General features: G+C 47.0%; 2 protein-coding genes across 4 annotated transcripts in view; one reads left to right on the top strand and one right to left on the bottom strand.

The window, feature by feature from the left end:
* Positions 1-910, bottom strand: part of RBM18 (RNA binding motif protein 18) — a 16,578-nt gene extending 15,668 nt beyond the window's left edge. Inside the window, exon 1 of the mRNA XM_053373608.1 lies at positions 805-910. The gene's annotated coding sequence lies outside the window, so the exon portion shown is untranslated. The remainder of the gene's footprint in view (positions 1-804) is intronic.
* Positions 907-20,686, top strand: MRRF (mitochondrial ribosome recycling factor). Of its 3 annotated transcripts, none has more exons than XM_053373605.1 (7): positions 907-1,201; positions 3,311-3,511; positions 8,204-8,353; positions 10,860-10,978; positions 13,693-13,784; positions 19,101-19,260; positions 20,118-20,686. In XM_053373605.1, the coding sequence occupies exons 1-7, from the start codon at positions 907-909 to the stop codon at positions 20,193-20,195; spliced, it is 1,095 nt and encodes a 364-aa protein (XP_053229580.1). In that variant the 3' UTR covers positions 20,196-20,686. The 3 variants fall into 3 exon arrangements, with proteins under 3 accessions (XP_053229580.1, XP_053229581.1, XP_053229582.1); XM_053373607.1 differs by having other exon boundaries at positions 1,114-1,201; positions 3,315-3,511; XM_053373606.1 differs by lacking the exon at positions 3,311-3,511 and having other exon boundaries at positions 1,097-1,201.

The raw sequence follows: 20,686 nt of genomic DNA, 5'->3' as shown, positions 1-20,686 counted from the left end.
ATCACTGAGGGCCTTCTGGTGGTTCCCTCCCTGCGAGAAGCCAAGTTACAGGGAACCAGGCAGAGGGCCTTCTTGGTAGTGGCACCCGCCCTGTGGAACGCCCTCCCACCAGATGTCAAAGAGAACAACAACTTCCAGACTTTTAGAAGACATCTAAAAGCAGCCCTGTTTAGGGAGTGAAGATCATCATTGGGAATGAAGATCTACATGTGATGTGTGTCCTGGAGGTCAGATCTGCTGCTCCTGCGGATCCTGCCACCCAAGGCAGTCGCCTCACCTTTCCTCCTGGGAGACCTGGCCCTAAGTGGGGGATTACTATGGATCACAGCAGTTGCATGGACTGTAGAGTTGGAAGGTACCCCTAAGGGTCATCCAGTCGAACCCCTGCAATGCAGGAATCTCAACTAGATCATATGTGACTGATGGCCATCCAACTTCTGCTTAAAAACCTCCAAGGAAGATTTTAATCTTGATTACAGCTGGATTTTGACCATCTGAGGAAATGAGAAGCAAGAGAGAGAGAGGCTGGTCTCAAAGCGAAGAGTCAAGCATTCTCTCCCTCCCTCGAAGGGCTGCTGCCAGTCAGTGCCAGCGACGCTGAGAAGCGGCCTGGCCAGGTGAATAGAAGGCCGCTTCCCAACCTTGTCTTTCAGCTGAGAGGGGCTGCTAGGGCGTTGGGCGGCACGGGCGCTCCGGGGTGTCGCCTTTTTTATGCACTTTATCTCCAGTTCTTTTGTGTTTGTCTCTGCCTGTGTCTCTGCGAGGCGCCCGCCGCCCGGCTCCCTCGCTGTCCGCCTAGCCTACCTCGCTGGGTTGTTGTGCGGGCGACGAGGGAGGCCCCGCGCGCCGCCTGAGGTCTTCGGCGGAAGGGCCGGTTAAAAAAAGCGACAGGGTCACCCTCTGGGCATGTGCAGAGTGCTGACACGCCCTGACACGACGGGCGCGGCCCCCTCGGCGTCACACTCACCGGCATCCCCTCAGCGCGACTCTCTTCCTCTCCGCTCCCCGCGCGCTCCGGCTGCGGCGTCACCGGTCCGCGCCGAGAAACGTCACGACATTCCGTCGACGTCATCGGCGCGCGAGAGAGTGGGCGGGGGAGGGCCCGACGTCATCGACCCGCGCCGGCGTTGCCGCTCACTTCCATCCACACCTCCGACGAGGAGACTCGCGGGTTGGCGGAGCGGCGGCGGAGGAGCGAAGCGTAGGCTTGGGAAAGGGAGGCGGTCCGAAGGGAATGCGCCGAAAGCGGGGACGGCGGCGGCGGCGGGGGGGCCTGCGGGAAGGGGCAGGGCTTGGCTGACATCGTATACTGACTAAGGAAGGGGCGGGGCTTCGTTTTGCGGTATGCGAGGGCGGGGCTTGTTGGAAGGGCGGGGCTGATAGGCTCTGGGGCGGGGCGGGTGGGCGGGTCTTGTTTGGGGAGGCGGGGCTTAGGAGGGCAGGGGTTGGGGTTCTCCTATGGAGGTGGGACCTTGGGATTGGGACCCTTGACTGACTCATAGCTCCTGGCCATAGCTGTCAACTTTCAGATTTGAAAATAAGGGATCAGCAGCCTCAAAAATAAGGGATCAGCAGCCTCACCTGTTCTGGGGACAGTCGACGACGGGATAGCTAACAATCCGGGATAGCAGCGGGAAACGGGGCTGGAATAAGGGAATTTCCCACAAAAAAAGGGAAGGTTGACAGCTATGCTCCTGGCTATGTCAGGGTCATAAAAGCCCATCACTGCCACGATCACCACAGAAGGGGTGACTCCACAAAGGACCTCATTCCTTTTGGAGCCACAAGGGCTCCTATTATTCCCTTCTATTATTATTATTATTATGTTATTATTTATTAAATTAGCATGCTGCCCATCTCACAGTATCTCACAATATTAAGATACAAAATACAAAATAAAACCAGAAAGTACGTGATAAAAACAAGTACAAGAACAAACCAACAATCCCCTCTCACACACAGAGACACATTTAAAAGGATATGGAATGTTAATCAGTCCAAGGCCTGGTTGCAGAGAAACACCTTGGCCTGGCGCCAAAAGATGTATAATGAAGGTGCCAGGTGAGTCTCCCTGAGGAGAGCATTCCACAAATGGGGAGCGACTGCAGAGAAGGCCTGTTCTCATGTTTCCCCCCTCTGGACCTCTCATGGAGGGAGCACACGAAGAAGGGCCTCAAATTATGATTGCAGGGTCTGGGTCCATTTATATGGAGAGAGGTGGTCCTTGAGACATTGCAGTCCTGAGCTATTTAAGGCTTTATAGACTAAAACCAGCACTTTGAATTGGACCTGGAGACTAATTGGTACCCAGTGCAGTTGGGCCAAGTGTATTATGCTGAAACTATCTTGCCCTGCGCTATCCCTGCGCAGCTGAGCCATTCTATTCACCTCAACCCCAATTCTGCAGTAGATTGGATAGTGTGTAGTGCCTAAAGTGCATGTGTGAACTGTTTCATATGAAAATGTCTTCAGATACCTTCAGAGTGAGAGTCTGTAACTGGCAGGAGGCTGGCCCCTGGTGGGTGTGAGACATGGCAGAGAGCAGGTGTGCTCTAGTGTGACAGTGGCCAGGTGGCTTCTGTGGACTTGAGTAACACTGTTCTCATTTCTGTCAGATGCCATCTGGGATAAGTGGTTGTGGTAGATTTTGTTGGTGGACTTTTGTTGTCCGCATAATATGGGAGGATTTTGGGGAAGGAGGCAGTGGCGTAGCGTGGATTGCCGGCGCCTGTAGCCATGCAGAGTTGAGGGTTGGTAGAAGGGAAATAGGCAGAGTACGCATACACATTTAACTGCTTCACGGTGTCTGCATCACCCAGGAGATTGCAGTCATTTCATTGACCAGAGAGGTCACTTCCTGGTTCACATGGAGAAGCCGTTTTCAGTGGACCCCAGTGACGGAAGCATGCAGCTGTATTGCGGCAGCACCAGGTGTTGAAATTTTCTGCCCCTAGCAACTTTGTGCCTGGAGCAACCACCCAGTGGCCTCCCATGGTACGCTACTGGAAGGGAAGAAGGAGGGACATAGCTGTAGGAAGGTGATAGGTCGTAGTGGAAGATGGGATCAAGGTTATTTATGTCTTGTTCCTTGCTCCCACCTCGCCCACAGATTGGTCCCTAGTTGTTCATCTTGGGGCATCTGTACAATGCCAGCAGACAAAAACACAATTTTAAACACCCAACAACTCTGAAATATCCAGCACAGAAAAGCAACCAGCCCAGCACACTCATTAAACAATGGTGTAACTGGACGAAAACCCGCCTCACCTATTATTTACTTGCCTTTTTAAGAATTAATGGTTCTTTCCAGGCAGCTTTCAACAGGACATCATGGCCGGGCCTCTGAGATGCCTCTGGCAGTTGCCTCCCCTACTGCGTTACTCCACTTTGGGGGCTGCAAAGCCATCCCTGCAGGCCCCTCTGAGGGGCCTTTTGCTGCATGGCTGCCTGGATAACTGGGCCCCTCCACAGATGGTGCAGGCCAGGCACCTCGCTACCAAGAAGGCCAAAGGTGAGAAAGGGAGTCTGTGGACCTGAACTTTCCCCAATTATGCGTTTTCTACTGATCACCCCATCCTGGTGCCTTGAGAGTGGGTGGGTGGGAGGTCCCACTACCCCCTACTCAATGGGAGTTGTGGCAGGATTGAAGCAGTTGTGTTATTGATTGATCAGTTATTGTTATTTTTTATTAGGCCTGTCGCTTTTTTGCAGAGAAGTTTCCAAGGGACTTAAAACATATTAAAAAACAGATACGTAATATTGACATGTTCATGGAAAAACACGTGCAATTTGTAAAAAATGCATAGCTAAGACAGGTAAATAATGTTTTTATTCATCTTTTATGGTAAAGAACAGACATTTTGAGAAAACAATTGTTACAAAAGTAAACAACAAATAATATCCTGATAAAATTACAGACTTTTGTCATGCTGTGTAATAAAGTTTCATTTGATTACTCCAAGAGATCACACCACATTTTCCCAAGAGTATTGGGTGGATTCCTGCCACAGTCTGAACAATTTATATATTCAATAAATATCTTCCATATGTTATAAAAGGAATAGGGATTGTGTTTGCCCTTTGCCACTTGACTTTGTCATTTATCAGCCAATGCTGTTGACCATACTCTGGTATACCAAGTACCGTATTTTTCGCCCCATAGGATGCACCTAGTTTTTTTGGGGGGGGAAATAAAGAAAAAAAATTATTTCCCCCCCAGGTGCGGGGCTGGGGTGGGGGAAGCCCGAGCTTCCCCAGCCCCCAGAACAGGCTGCTATCCACAAGCCGTGGGAGAGCTGCGCAAAGTCGCGCAGCTCTCCCATGGCTAGCGTAGAGCTGCACGAAGCCCGAAGCTTGGGGCGTGCTGAGCTCAGCGCGCCCCAAGCTTCTGGGTGCCGGCAAGCTCTCCGCTAGCCCTGGGAGAGCTGCGTCTCCCACGGCTAGCGGATAGCTTCCTGAAGCCTGGAGAGCGAGAGGGGTTGGTGTGCACCGACCCCCCTCGCTCTCCAGGCTTCAGCGAAAGCCTGCATTCGCCCCTTAGGACGCGCACACATTTCCCCTTCATTTTTGGAGGGGAAAAAGTGTGTCCTATAGGGCGAAAAATACGGTATCGATGTTAAGCCCAATGCCAGTTTTCCAACATCTGACTACCTCCATATAGACAGCTGTCAATAGAAAGGCTAAGAGGTCATAATTAGGATGGGATTGTAAGCCCAAGTCGTGCTACTGCAGGAGACATTTCAACTGTTTTGCTATATATCAAGCTTATTTCTTTGAAGACAGCACTCCAGAAAGGTTTGATGATATCACTACACCACCACATATGGAAATATGTACCTTTGACTGCACATCCTTGATTGGCTTCCTTAGATATTCAGGATAGCCACATCACTGTCGCCTCACTTGTGCAGGAGTTTTAATGAGGATTCCCTGGTTTTTGCAGAAACTGATTTCAACAGCCATCCAGTTTTCACTGGGATTTGAACTTCTAGGTCCATTTCCCACTGCATTTTTGTGTATAATAGATTGCCATATTCTAGTGTTATTAGAGCTTTATAAATTGGAGGAAGCCATGCCCCTAGAGAATGAAGAGAGGTTAACAAAGAATCTTAACAGCTGATCGAAATGGTATCATGACTATTTAAGGTTTGGTATGTCATCTTTCTTACTTTGCAAGCAAGGGCTTGGTTGGTGTTAGGAAGCTGAGCTAGGTGGTCCCTTGGTCTGAGCTCACAAGGCAGTTCTTGTATTTTGTGAACCAGAGGTGGAGAGTGTGTGGCTCTCCAGGTGCCGCTCCCAGCACCCCAGCCAGCAGAGCCAGTGGGCACAGATGATGGGAACTGGTGTTCCAGCAGTGCCCAGAGAGACACAGATACGCTACCCTTGCACTCTTTTCTCATGCTGACTGAAGAATTCTGTGCAACCGAAGGTTTGCTACTCATCAGGAATGTTTGCTTGCACAAGCGCCAATGAAACAAACAGGAGCTGTAAAAACACAGGTATGCTCCTGCGGGAGCTTCCGTTAGGAGACTGTTTTTGCGTAGTAGTAGGGGCTAACCAGGTCTGCCTCCTCTGCCTCAAGTGTCCTCTGGCTGTTCTGTCAGGCTGTTTCAGCGGGAGAGATGGGAAGCAGAAGGTTTGTTTCATCAGCTTTGCTGGAGGCCCAGCACCACAGGGCACCAGCCCCTGAACTCTTGTCAGCTGCTCTTTATAAGAAATGGTGCCTGAGTTTCCTGCCTCCCACCCACTTCCCTGTCCCTTTCATCTTTTTTAGAATGTAAGAATGCAGGGGCAGGGACTGTCTTGTTATAACTGATGGTATTTAAGACACTTTGGGGTTTTTTTTTTAGCTGAAGAACTGGTTGCAAATACTAAGTCAGTGGTTCTCAAAGGGTGTGGCAGGAGAGGATGGCAAGTGTGACGGCAAGATTCAAGGAGAATCAAAGAAACATTTAAACATTCTAGTATAGTATAGCACAGCACAGCACAGCACAGCACAGCACAGCACAGCACAGCACAGCACAGCACAGCATAGTATAGTATAGTATAGTATAGTATAGTACAGCACAGTACAGTACAGTACAGTACAGTACAGTACAGTAGTACCTCGGGTTACAGACACTTCAGGTTACAGACTCTGCTAACCCAGAAATAGTGCTTCAGGTTAAGAACTTTGCCTCAGGATGAGAACAGAAATCGTGCTCCGGCGGCAGCAGGAGGCCCCATTAGCTAAAGTGGTGCTTCAGGTTAAGAACAGTTTCTGGTTAAGAACGGACCTCCGGAACGAATTAAGTACTTAACCTGAGGTACCACTGTATAGTATAGTACAGAAATTGGGGGGGGGGGAATACAACCAAAAACAGTATCCATGCCTCTTTTATTTTTTTTTAAATGATATTTATTCAGAATTTCATCAATACAAAAACAAAAACAAAAAAAATCAAAAACACAGCAAAAAATAAGACAAAAAGAAAAAGCCAAAAAAGAAAAATACAGATCTCAAATTACAACTTTCCATTTGCTTATTTCTTGAACCTTCTCACACCTCCCTTTTTGTATTCTAGTTTGATTCGTCATTCCAGCAAATTCTTCCCATGTTTCTCAATTTTAATTTAAATGATTAATCTTCACAATCTATCTTATCAATTAATTCAACATAACCTTTCCAACTTTTAATATAATCTGTTATTCAATTTACCTTAATCTTTTTAACCTTATCTTATCTTAAAAATCTTAAAGTTTCAAAAGTTACATCATATTCATTCATATCTCCTTAAATCATTTCTGCTAAAGCCAATTTGGTTCCTTTCCAGCATGTTCCCTGATATTTCATTAATGTTACACTAATTCCAAAATTAACAAAAGAATTTCCCTTGATATCTCTAATTTTTATCCAACGTCCCTTCTTCCTGGTTTCGGGTCATGTCAGTCCTTTCTGTCCATTACATCCAGTCCATCAATCTGGTGTTCTTATATCCGAGGCCCTTAAGTCTCTTCTTGGCCCCCTCTGCACATTTTCTTGTCCTTGTTTGTGCTTGCGCACTTCTTTGTCTATTGTTAACTTCTTGGGGAGTGGGTCTCCGGAGGGTTCCATCCGGTAATAATTTCCATTTTCCTTCGTCAGGCGGGGCCCTTCCCCCCAGTCCCTCTCCCCGTCGTCATCTTTGTAATCCAAAAAGTATTTATCCAAGAGATAGTTGTTCACCTGTTTCATAGTCCCACTAGAGTTAAGAGCCTCCTTGACTTCAAACACTTCCCAGCACTCTCCAAGTTCAATCTTCCAACACAGTAACTTTTGTTCCTGCAGGACTTTGGATTTCTCCATTTGTGTTGTTTGAGGAGTAATCACTGCCTCTTCCTTCTTCATCTGCCCTTGGACTTGCCTTGTCAAACCAGATTCTTGAGTTGGTCGCTGAATAACTTCTTTATCCTTATTCCCTGTTAAATCATAAATTTAAAGAGCCTTGGCTATTCTTCTACAGATCTCCACGACATATTGTTGTGAACAGGGATTTTCAACGCTGACAAATAAAGTGGTACCTCGGGTTAAGTACTTCATTCGTTCTGGAGGTCCATTCTTAACCTGAAACTGTTCTTAACCTGAGGTACCACTTTAGCTAATGGGACCTCCTGCTGCTGCCGCGCCGCCGGAGCACGATTTCTGTTCTCATCCTGAAGCGAAGCAAAGTTCTTAACCCGAGGTATTATTTCTGGGTTAGTGGAGTCTGTAACCTGAAGCGTATGTAACCTGAAGCGTATATAACCCGAGGTACCACTGTATGAAAGGTTAGAAAAAAGAAAGGCTTCTTTGTATTGATGAGGAGACAAGATTTTGTTTGGTCTTTGTCTAATATAAATGAGATTAGCCGGCAAAAGCCAAGTTACACCTCACTGTGAGTTTGTATACACACTTAAGATACATATGCAAGAGGCTTATTTATATTTTGGGAATGGTTTATGTTCTTATGTAGCTGCATTGTTTTATACTTCTTGGAGGTCCCACGATCATATTATAAAGTAGTTGTGTTCTATGTTATAACTCAAGCACTGCTAGGAATTGTTTCTTGTTTTCCAATGCATTTCTTACCAATATAAAATTCAGTGTGTTGCAAGCAAACTTTCATTCTGAAAGTGTGGCCCAGAGGAAAAAAGTTTGAGAACCACTTCTCTGAATAAATAAACTGCATTGCTTGTGCTTCTCCAGCTAAAGGGAAAGGCGGGGCACGTGTGAACATCAACACCTCTCTTGTTGAGGGGATCATTGGCTTGGATGAGGTGAATGAGAAAATGCATTCTGTGGTCAAAACCCTGCAGGAGGATTTCAACAAAAACTTGAGCATCCGCACCTCGCCAGGTAAGTCACTCCAGCAGGTTTGCAGCACCTGCTCTGAAGCAGCAGCCCCCAGCTTCCCTACATTGCCATCCCAACATCTCCAGAGCTCTTCTCCAGACACAATAATTGATGGCTGCCCTGCGATTCTTAACAAAAATGCTTTGCTTGCCCTGAGCTTGACTAGAAAGCATCCCTTCCTGCTAATAGCTTCCTGCAGGCAGTCATTGCAGAGTGGGAGATGTCAGAAGCATCTAAGCGAACCATTTGCAGATGTGATGACGAGGAGAATTGTCAGCTACCAGCGTGGCAGGAAAGGGGCAATTGCCACTAAATTAGCCTCTTGGAAATTGCCCTCAAGATGTGGGGAGGACCAGACTTATCTTGATGGACTGGCACCTTTGGCTTAAAATGGGGTTCTTCTATAGTGAAGGACGGGGATCCCCTTCCTAACAAACTTATTTTGGTAAGCACCAATGTTTTCAGGCCGTGAGAGCAATCCTCGCCTCACTGATTGGATGGAGTTGCCGTTTCATAAGAAGAGCTTGGCTGAATTATACAAAAAAATTAGTGACAGCGGTTGAGTGCAAGCACAAAACTTGGGCAAAGTGTGCAGTCCAGTGCACATTCACATGAGTGCAAGTCCCACTAAATCGGGGTCGGCAAAGTTTTTGTGGCTTGGGCTGGTTCACAGCCCTGCGGACGCTGCAGTGGGCTGCCTCGCAGACGCTGTATGCACATGCACACGTGCAAAAGCTATTTCTGGAACGGAAGAGGCGTGTGAAGCTTCCCATTGGCTGCAGGAAGCTGGCCAGCATCACGGAAGGCGGTCCCTGCTCTGCTCTGCGCCAGTTTAGCGCGGCGCAAGGGAGCCGACCGAGCGGGCGGCAGGGGTCCATGGGCTGATTAAACCACCCCCATGGGCCTTAGGTTGCCAACCCCTGCACTAAATACAAGGAGAATTGATTCTGAGTAGACATTAGCATTGTACTGTAAAATGTTGGACAAGCTGCCACAAAAATTGGCACACCTGCGCAGGCACACATCCAGCTTTGTCTTTGTTAACATGAATCTTCTTGAACAGTAGCTCTTCCAGCTCAGTTTAAAGTTTTGGTTTTTCTGTTCCAGCATTTCCATTTAAACATTTCCAGAGAACCAGTGGTGGTGCAGTGGTTAGAGTTTCAGACTAGAACCTGGGAGAGACAAGGGTTCAAATCCTCTCACTTGGCTGTGAAGCTCACTGTTTGTGACTTGGTGCCAGTCACTGCCTCTCAGCATAGCTTGCCTCACAGTGTTATTGTGGGGGTTAAATAAGGAGGGGAGCACCATGTAAGCCCCTTTGGGGGAAAAGGGAGGTATATAAATGAAGTAAATAAATATACTTCATAAATATCCACACCCCGTCCGTCCTTCCTTACTTAAGTTTGTCTGGCTGGAAGCATTCTGGAGCAAGAATCGAAAGAGCAGATTAACAAAGGGCCAGAAGGGAAGTGTCTGAAATTGCAATTATTGAGTTGTCATTCTGTGTGGGGCCCTGCCTAAAAAGAAGTTGGGCTGTTGCTAGTGAAAAGAGCTGTTGGTTGCCTGACCATTTCTCTTTATAAAAAGTGAATAACAGGTCATTCAGCAGGTGGGGTTCTATCTAGCATTAGTTGTACACAGTGTGGATCCAGTGACGTCAAGCAGCATGGCTTTACTTTCGTCCATTTGTTTCAGTGGGGCTGCTCGAAAAGACTTTAGTTGTACACATCCCTTAGATCCACTTAACATTTTAGAGTGGTTAATTGGTTAAAACGTTGACATTCGTGTAAATTAGTTACTTAGCCTCTGGTCTCTTTTAGCAAGGTAGTGAAGAACAGCAGCTTACCTCGCATATAAAAATGGAATAAAATGAGAAGGAGCTGGTAGTTGGACATTGGGGTGGAGAAAGTAGCTGGTCAGAAAACACTGTCTCCATCAGAAGGAACAACCTCCTCAGTTCAGGGGTGAGGACCTTTTTTGGACAAGAGTTGGGCTTTGGTTCCCTTCATCACACTGTTCTGCTGTTCTGCTACTGTTGGTTTATTTATAAATATATTTGCATACTGCTCTATCACTTAAAAATCATCAAAGCAGTTTACAGCAAGAAAAGCATAAAGCAATGCAGCAAAACACTGAACAGGCCATAGAAACATTGTGTGTGTTGGCCTTTGGTTTTAGATAGCTTAGTCCAGGGAACCTCCAGCTCTGATGCCTCCTGCTTCCTTGGGTGGAGGTGTGTGTATATGTACGTGTAAGAGTACAAACCCCCTGACTTTCACATGGTGGGAATGCAGCCTGCTGTTCAAAGGGAGGAGTCAAATAATTGCCCTGCTCCCTTTTACCTTCCTCTCCCTTTGCCTTCCTCTCCCTACACAGCCCTTGCAATGGAAAAGGTTAACCACCCCTAGCATGGAACTGCATGACATTTGGGCTGTTTCCATGCTGTCTTTGCTTCCACCAGCACCCAGGTGCTGACATGGCTTTGGCGTGAATGTTCCTCTTGTTCCAGGGGCTCTGGACCACATCACTGTTGCAACCAAGGATGGGAAGTTTCCCTTAAGCCAGCTTGGGCAGATCTCCCTCAAATCCCCGCAGCTCATCCTTGTCAACATGAGCAGCTTTCCAGAGGTACGTGGACAACCCTTGATGGACTTCTGCATGGAGTGATTGAGAACTGCATGAGCCACAAAGGAGGCTAGACTAAGGCAGCCGTGAATTCACCAGGTGACCCCAGGAGCTGAACACCCCTCAAGGGGCCAGGAACAATCCTAGCATACCCAGGTAGGACTGGGAGAGTTCCTTGCCTGAAGTCCAGAAGAGCTATTGCTGCCAGTCAGTGTAGACAGTACTGAGTTAGATGGACCCATGGCCTGATTCAGCATAAGGCAGCTTCCTATGTTCTCACCCTTAGCTGAAATGAAGGCTTAACGGCCATTGCAGCTGATATTATTCATCTTGCCTTTCCCACACTGTTGACATTTAGAGTTGTAAGCTCCTTGTGGGCAGAGCCTTCTTTTGGTGCCATGCTTTGATAACAATGAAAAACATATGAGCTGCCTTGTCAGCATTGGAGCATCTCTGTAATTTTGCAAGCTTTCCTCTTCCCAAGGGTCAGAGAACCATAGGCTTGTAGAGTTGGAAGGGACCCAAAGGTTCATTTAGTCCAACCCCTGCAATGCAGGAGTCAAGGCCCCCATCCCCATGAGCCTAAAACATGCTGTGGATTCAGCAGGGACCCTATTTCTTCCCATTACCCCTTCTTTTGTCTTTTTGTCTGTTTTTCCTCCAAGAGTGAGTAATGCTGGCAGGGGCTAATGCGAGTTGTAGTCCAAAGACTCACTGGAAAAGACTGGAGGAGAGGGCTAGATGGAGCTACGATTTGACCCCTCATAAGGCAGCTTCAGGGATGCGGGTAGTGCTGTGGGTTAAACTACAGAGCCTAGGGCTTGCCGATCAGAAGGTCAGCAGTTCGAATCCCTCTGATGGGGTGAGCTCCCGTTGCTCAGTCCCTGCTCCTGCCAACCTAGCAGTTCAAAAGCACATCAAAGTGCAAGTAGATAAATAGGTACTGCTCCGGCGGGAAGGTAAATGGCGTTTCCGTGCGTTGCTCTGGTTCGCCAGAAGTGGCTTAGTCATGCTGGCCACATGACCCGGAAGCTGTACGCCGGCTCCCTCGGCCAATAAAGCAAGATGAGTGCGCAACCCCAGAGTCGGCCACGACTGGACCTAAAGGTCAGGGGTCCCTTTTAGTTTACCTTAAGGCAGCTTCAGATGTCTAGGTGGTTACTGCAAAAACTGTGGAGCTATATGGGGTGAACAGGATTTCCAGCGACTAGGTTTGACTTCAGTGCTCTTCATGGTGTTTGCTTTTCCCTTGACTAACGAAACCAGAATAAATTATGCAGGCAGAAGAGGTGGGTTGCTTTTTTAAAAGAGAATGAACAAATTGACAACCCGTGTGTGAGAGAGTAGAACAGACAAAAAACCCCACTGCTTTTCAATCAACCTGGCATCATTTTATTACATTCGCAACATCAATAGAACAGTCACAGGCCTTTGGCAACTTGTGGGATTATACCTTTGTTTAAAAACTGAAATGGCTCAGAAGTTCAAGGTAATTAAATAGACTATTGGTGCTTCTGGTGGGGGGCAGGGTTGGGCAATATATCAATATATCATCCAAAACCTGTTTGAAGTCCATATTGTTAAATCGGTTTCATAATTTTTGACCTGACAATATATCGCAAATCGTGTGTGTGTGTGTGTGTTTGCTATGCAAAAACCACCATACAGGAAAAACCATGAAACCAGCCACTGCCTCTACATAGATCATGACGTCTGAAATGAGAATGGAGCTATCAGTATATCATGATGTTTCGCTGGTGATAAATCACAGTGTTGAAAACCAGATATCACCTAGCCCTGGTGGTGGATTTCTGTTCGATATTGACTGTTGCTTGTAAAAATAAATGAAAACAATTAAAAGTTGGTGTGGGGGGGGGGAGGATAATAATTTAGACAGGTTTCTTCCTATTGCACAAACTATTCAGGGTGTAGAACACAGATTTTGAAGTTCAGTATGTAGACTGCCTGGGCGCAGCACAGTGTGTGTGCATGTATTTTAAAAATAGCCCCCCCAAACGCCAAAGCCGCCCCCTCCACATTGCCTGTCAAAGGGGCTGTGTGCCTTGTCTCATCCCTGCCTGCCTCCCAGCTCTGGCTACAGATGGGGCTGGCAGCTTTCAGATCCTGCCTGAAAATCCACAGCTGTGAGAAACAGGCCTTGTGCTAATCCCCGTTATTTTCACACTTGCCTGTGGTTGCAATGTGGAACCAGTTAAAATGATTTAACTCTTGCCTCTAAGCTCCTGCTGCATGAGATCTTTGGCACGCAGAGTCAGACCCTGGAATCTTTCATCTGCGTTTGGCCTATGTCTTGCAAAGTCCAGAGTCTCCTTCCACCAACATCCCCTTGGGAATTCACCTTAAAAAAAAAAATCTGTATTGCCTCAAACCATCAAAATGGTTTTGGTTTTCCACTTTTGGTTTTCTTCCTCCCTTCCTTAGCTGCTGACCCCCCCTTGCCCTCCTCCCACAACTTCACTGATACCTCAATACTGGGGATGAGGGAGGGGCTGCAGTTTGCAGTCCAGTTTTGATCAAAGGGGCTTGCGCTGTTGTAACTTCCTGGTTTTGCTGGTAAGCGAACTAAATGTTTCCATGTTCTGTCAAGATGGATTGCTTCCATTGATGGAGAGCTCCGGCATTTGGTAATAATTATTTGCTAATTCCCTCCGCCTTTTTTATCTCAGGGTGGTTTTTCTCGTTTTTGTTTTTTGCAGAGCGCAGCTGCAGCTATCAAGGCGATCCGAGAGAGCGGAATGAACCTGAACCCGGAAGCAGATGGCCTGATCATTCGCGTGCCTGTTCCTATGTAAGTAACCACAACAGCCGTCTCTCTTGATTTGGCGACCCCAGTGGGGGAATGCGATAGCGCTGGCTGGCTTTCCTGGGCAACCCTAGCTTTGCACCCAGGATTTATTTTATGGAGTCTTTTATGGATTAGCTGAAGGAGTGCTTTATATCATGCAAACCTTCCTCCTTGTTGAGGTTCTCTGGGTTCCTCACACTACCACTTACAGCCCAAGCGTTTGGAGAGAGGCCTTTCTCAGCAGCAGCACCCAGACAAGGAGATTGCTGCCAGCTCCAGATTTCAGCATGCCTTTGGGCAAGGTGGTCTCTGTGAATCCCCTTCCTCAAGGGAGTCCACCTCTTGCTTTGTTGTCCAGGACACATTGCGGTCCTTTCCCAGTTCCTTGTACAGCTGGCGCCCACCGAGCTGGCTTCGCTTCTGAACTGACCAATGCCAGCAGTGAAGAGGTTTGAAAATGTATGATGGAGAGATGCTCTTCCTCCCCACCCACTCCATCACCTCGTTTCACCAAAGGTAAAGGTAAAGGGACCCCTGACCAGTAGGTCCAGTCGTGGCCGACTCTGGGGTTGCGGCGCTCATCTCGCTTTACTGGCTGAGGGAGCCGGCGTACAGCTTCCGGGTCATGTGGCCAGCATGACTAAGCTGCTTCTGGCGAACCAGAGCAGCGCACGGAAACACTGTTTACCTCCCCGCTGGAGCGGTACCTATTTATCTACTTGCACTTTCACGTGCTTTCGAACTGCTAGGTTGGCAGGAGCAGGGACCGAGCAATGGGAGCTCACCCCGTCGCAGGGATTTGAACCGCCAACCTTCTGATCAGCAAGCCCTAGGCTCTGTGGTTTAACCCACAGCACCACCCACGTCCCATAAGTTTCACCAAAAACTTGCCCATAAAAGCTGGTTGTTTATGTATTTATTTGGTTTCTGCATCACCACTCCTTCCATATTGGAGCCCTGGGCTGCATACAGCATAACTAGAACAGCATCGAACAATCGCGATTGGCAGTAACTTCCAGACTGAAAAGAAAACTGCCCTCTGAAACACACTTAATAATTCCAGCGTCACCAATGTTATTTAACTTAGGTTCTGTTCAATACCATAGTACAATGAACTTTGCAATGGGTGCTATTTACAGACGAAATCTTATGGAGTCCAAAAAGCAGTCTTTTTAAAGGATTAGATTTGATTCATGGGCAATAGATTAGTGGGTGATAGACAGTAACTAAGGACCTAAGAATAGCCCTGCCGGATCAGACCAAAGGAGGCCCACCTAGCCCAGCTTCCTGTTCTCACAGTTCTCCAGGCATGGAGGCAGAGCAGAGCCATCTAAGTCTTATCCTCCATGAATTTGTGTAATCCTCATTTAAAGTCATCTATATCGGGGGCCATCACTGCCTTCTGTGGGAGAGAGTTTCATAGTTTCAACTACGTGCTGCGTGAAGAAGTGACTTAGTGGAACCTATGTTTGCAGAACAGTCTACCTCAAAAATGAGAATCAATGGGCAAATAGCAAAGGAGAGCCATGCTGGAGCTGGCCACTTTGGAAATGACTGCTGCGCAAGAGGGGTCTTGGCTCTGGTCCACATTTAAGTCTCCTAATTTCCCATGGATAGTATCAAGAGGGTAGTCTTTGATGGCCTTGGAGATGGTGACCAGACAGGATAATGTTGGGTATTAGATTAAGCATATCATACAGTGTTAGTCCTACTCTGCGTAGAACCATTGTACTTGATGGCCGTGGCTAACTTGAGTACATTAATCTTATTAATTTCTTCAATAACCATGCCATTGTGATGTAACATCACCGACACTTCGTTTGATCAAACTTACCTTTGTTGATATCTACAGGAGCCTGGCTAAAGGAACTTTAAAGATTGAGTCTTCCTTTTGGACACAATTTGAATGAGTTTTCTGTTTGTGGCTTCTGTAGTAGATCTTGTACCTTGTTCTCTCAATTTTTGGATTATTAATATAAGATTTAGAACATATTTTTTATATATATATAAATTTTTATTGATTTTCCAACATAAATTGTAACACATTACAACTTACAATACAAAGACAAACAAACATATAAACATGTATAATTTCATAACCTTTTTTTCTTAAACCCAATTTCAACGACTTCCCCATGCCTCCCTTTTCTGCATCCCCATTTTAAAATTTTTCAGCAACCCCTAATCTCAATTACTTATAATTCACTTTCTTAAACCTTTTTCTCTTACCCAATCATTTATCGCTGCAAATCTGCTTTGCCTTACCCATGACATTTTAGCACTCAATAATTTTACAACAGTTCTTGAGATAAAATTTAAATTTCTTCCAATCTTCTTCCACCGTCTCTTTTCCTTGGTCACGGATTCTGCCCGTCATCTCAGCCAGTCCCATATAGTCAATCACCTTCGTCTGCCACTCTGGCAGACGAAGATTTAGAATGGTTTGGCAGTGTTTTGTGTGCCGCTTATGTGCTGCTTACTTCATACTGGTCTACATTGTGATGCTTAAGGCAACTTTACTTGGCCCTGGGGGACTCACAAAAGTGGAGCCCTCAGCCCTACAAATTACACAGTCTTACATAGGGGGATCCCCTCGCCTTAGCTTTATACATACGTAGAAATTATGTCCCTTTCTCAAGGCAAAAGCAGGCCTGCGTCATCAGAGCTGGATGCCGGATTTGGTGAGAAGAACAGGTCAGCTCAAGGCTGAGTTTTTTCCTGCACAGGAGTAATTGACACATTCTTCATGCGGTCTGAGTAAGCAGAGTCGCCTATCTTAATACCCTTTCACACCCTCTTTTACATCTCTTAGGCTGTCTATCAAAGCATATAGTATAATTCCCACTACAAGGGCGACTCTTGAGTAGAACTTAGCAGGCATGCAGCCCAAAGTCCCCAAAGAACCCTTAATAAAAGCAACCTCCCCACTTGCCTTGGGTCTTCCATTTCCCTGCACGTGGTAAGAAATCCAGCTTTTGGGTTTGGGCTCTGCAGCGAAGGCCTTCAGGCAAGCTCACCGTAGCAATTTCACAGGCATGTAGCCAAGGGCTGAGGGATCTGGGCTCACAGCTATTCTCAGCACCGGCCAGCATGGCCTGAGGTTGGGGGTGAGGACAGCTGGAGCCCCCATCAGTTTCTCTCCCCACACCCTGGGTGCAGGCAACATCAGGAGAGACCAGCCTGAAATTAGTGCGGCCAAGCGCTCAAGGCAGAGAAGGGCTGAGCATCACCATTTTTGCTTTGGCCGATAAGATCCTGCTCTGGTTTCCACAACTCCTCCTACTCTCTTCTTCCTTTCTCTTCTCCCTGCCCGGTTCTCCCCTCCCCTCAACTCCCCCCCCCATGCAATCCTGAAGGAGGCTGCTATTATCCTCCTAATTGCTGAGGATTTCGACTGGGTGCACAGCAGCCTGATTGTTAACACACTCCCAGATCATCCCCTGGTTTGAATTACACAGGAGGAGGGAACAGACCCAGGAGGAGCGGGAAGGAAGGAAGGCAGGTTTCAATGTTACTCTCGCATCTCCTCCTTTGTCGCAAGACCACGCTTCTCCCTCTGTTGCCCCATTTCCTGTCCCCAATTGCAGGGTGTAACCAGGGCTTTTTTCCCTAGAACTTGCTGAGTACAGTGGTGCCCCGCAAGACGAATGCCTCGCAAGACGGAAAACCCGCTAGACAAAAGGGTTTTCCGTTTTGGAGGTGCTTCGCAAAACGAATTTCCTATGGGCTTGCTTCGCAAGACAAAAATGTCTTGTGAGTTCCTGCAGGGTTTTTTTCTTCCCCCCCCCCTTTTCCCCAAGCCGCTAAGCCGCTTATCAGCTGATCCGCTAAGCCGCTTATCAGCTGATCCGCTAAGCCACTTAAAGCTGATCGCTAAGCCGCTTATCAGCTGATCCGCTAAGCCGCTAATAGCGCTAATCCGCTAAGCCGCTAATGGGCTTGCTTCGCAAGATGAAAAAACCGCAAGACAAAGAGACTCGCGGAACGGATTCTTTTCGTCTTGCGAGGCACCACTGTACCCACCCAAAGTCATTGAAAGAAATTGTTATCTTGTGGCACACATACTGTGGAACTCCCTGCCTATTGAAACCAGGCAGGTGCCTTTGCTCCTTTCAGTGCCTGCCTGCCCAGACATGCACAATTCTGTCATGTGTTTTAAGTTTTTAGTTCATTGTTGGTTTTACCTTTTGAAAGTTTTAAGGAGTTTTTACTGAGAATTTTATTGTTTTATTTTCCTTGTAAGCTGCTCTGGGTTTCTTTTTTGTTGTTGTTAAAACAAACTTGTGGTGTATACATTTTATGCTTTAAATGAATAAAATAAGGCAGCCAGTGCCCTCCATATGTTTGGGGCTACAGCTTCCATCAGCCCCAGCAAGTGCAGGGAAGCATAGCAATTGCCCAGAACATCTGGAGGGCCTTAGCTTCACGAAACCTGCCATGTGAGGTACCTTGCTCTTCCTCACCTGTTGTTCTTGTCCCGCTCCACCTCTCCCATAAAACTCCTATATCTCCTAAGCATGATTTTCCCTATCACTCAAGGCTTTCTCCCCCACCCCGTTTTCAGGGCCAACCAGATTTGCATCTGCGTACACATTCAGAAACCTTTCTAATCCCCTGCTCCAGTAGCCTTGTAGCAATTAGCCCACACATTTATTGAGAGTGGTTTTCCTGACATTTCCTTTTTATATTACACTTAATCTTATCGTTGCAATTTATTAATTGCCTTCTAAACCACCATCCCACAGCAGATTACACGTAAGATAGTTGAAAGGATTTAAAACACAGAACCAACAAATACATTCAAAACAAGACAAAAACCCTAGATGTAAGAGGACACTCATGGTAAAGACCCATCGATCCAGCTGAGGATTTGAAAGTGCGCATAGCAGGTGCCTGTTGTATCGCGACAGGTATGTGATTCCACAGGCCAGGGGCAGCCACACTAAAGGCCTTGCTCCGAGTTACTGCAGAGTTGGCTGCTGAGGTCTTTGGAACTTGAAGGAGACTGCAGTGATGTCCTCGGTGCATAAGGGGTAAGCAGTCTCTCAGATAATGCGGTCCTGAGCTGTATAGGAACGTATATGTTTAGTACCAACACCGTGAACTTGGCCTAGTAGCAAATTGTCAGCCAGTGCAAATCCTGCAAGCAAGGACTGCGATGCTTTGAGCACCACCTTGTCCCATATGGACCAACCTGGACGCTGTGATTATCACCTGAGGTCCTTTGTGTGCCTCCTGCATGGGAGTGGATCCAGTGGTGAGGTTGTGAGTGCATGAGCAGCTGAGGTCAAAGACACCCTTTGCTTACTGTTTGACTAGGGTCACCCGCGAGCACAGAGAGAACCTGGTCACTGTGGGAAAGCAGCTGACAAACAGAGCGAAGGAGTCCCTGCGGAAAGTTCGCGCCGAGGCCATCAGCCAGACCAGGAAGGCCAAAAGCTCCACGTCAGAGGATACTATCCGGTTGATAGAGAAACAGGTACTAGTCGGTTGATGGGCCATTTTCTAATACAGTAGTACCTCGGGTTACAGACGCTTCAGGTTACAGACTTCACTAATTCAGAAATAGTACCTCGGGTTAAGAACTTTACCTCAGGATGAGAACAGAAATCATGCAGTGGTGGCACGGCGGCAGCGGAAGGCCCCATTAGCCAAAGTGGTACCTCAGGTTAAGAACAGTTTCAGGTTAAGAACAGTTTCAGGTTAAGAACGGACCTCCAGAACGATTTAAGTTCTTAACCCGAGGTACGACTGTACTATATTATTTATTTATTTATTTATTTATTTATTTATTTATTTAGTATTATATTTAACCCTGGAACGCATCTGGACCTGCTCCCACATCAAAAGCCAGCCTGTCAGGGAGAACTCAGGAGGGGAGAGTTCTGCTTTTGCACTTGAATCCTGCTTGCTTGTTTCTCACTGTGAGAACCTCTCCTCTATGAATTTGTCCAGCCCTCTTTTCAAGCCATCCCAAGTTGGTGACCAATCACTGCTCCCGTGGGAGTGAGTTCCATAGTTTTAACTGTGTGCAGCATTAAAAAAAACCACTTGGGTGAAATCTACACACATTTAAAAACGCTGTGAAAATGCTTTAAAAAAAAAGTTTTGAAAACTATATTGAATTTGCCATAGCTCACTGTCACCATCTAGTGTCCTATTTGTGTGTTGCACTTTACAACACAATCAAAATGTTTTATTTGCAGCTGTATAGCTGAGTCCTTACTTTCATCTGTCCTGAACTTACAAACATTCAGCTTCCTTGAATGTCCGTAATGTTGTTGTTGTTTTTTTAAAAAAAGTTGCCTGCATTCACACACTTTTCTCCCCCTGCAGATCCAGCAAATGGCAGAGGACACAGTAGCCGAAATGGAGAAGCTGTTGGCAGCAAAGACTAAAGAGCTGCTTGGTTAGCCTGCTTATGGGAGATTTCAAGCCATCAGCCACCAGGAGGAGTTTTCTACCCATCACTGGACTCTCACAGCCTCCTGTGCGGCTGCAGCATTTTGGCTCCCATCATGTGTGAGGCTCTTTGAATCGGGTCTACGATCATCCCTGCCGCCCTCCCTAAGACTTTGACATTGGCCAGAAAAATTGTGTTGGCAACTTCGAGGGCAGCTGGGGCTGATGAAATTAATACGGACAAGGTTGCAGCCCCACTAAAACCTGGTTGACGTAACCACGTAGAGTGGTGGTTCTTGGCAAGAGAGAGAGCGTGCCTCATCAAAGAGGATTTTTTTTCCCTAGGAGCAATCACATTTTGGATTGTCGTTGACCGCCTTGGCCATTTTCACTCGCTTGTAAACTTTGTCAGAGTGGGAGGAGGTAGCAGAGGCCAGGCGTCTTCACGAACTCACAGGGAATCTTGTACATTAAATAAAGCACCCCAGGAGGTATGAAGTATC

The sequence above is a fragment of the Podarcis raffonei genome, chromosome Z (assembly GCF_027172205.1).
Source record: "Podarcis raffonei isolate rPodRaf1 chromosome Z, rPodRaf1.pri, whole genome shotgun sequence".
NCBI lineage: Eukaryota > Metazoa > Chordata > Lepidosauria > Squamata > Lacertidae > Podarcis > Podarcis raffonei.
This window is presented reverse-complemented; position numbering and strand designations above follow the sequence as displayed.

Excerpts from the sequence above, each read along its gene's own strand:
- MRRF (XM_053373605.1), top strand. The coding sequence starts at position 907 with ATGTGCAGAGTGCTGACACGCCCTGACACGACGGGCGCGGCCCCCTCG. Across the intron at positions 1,202-3,310 it reads CGGCGGCGGAGGAGCGAAGC|GCAGCTTTCAACAGGACATC; the intron begins GTAGGCTTGGGA and ends GGTTCTTTCCAG. Across the intron at positions 10,979-13,692 it reads ACATGAGCAGCTTTCCAGAG|AGCGCAGCTGCAGCTATCAA; the intron begins GTACGTGGACAA and ends TGTTTTTTGCAG.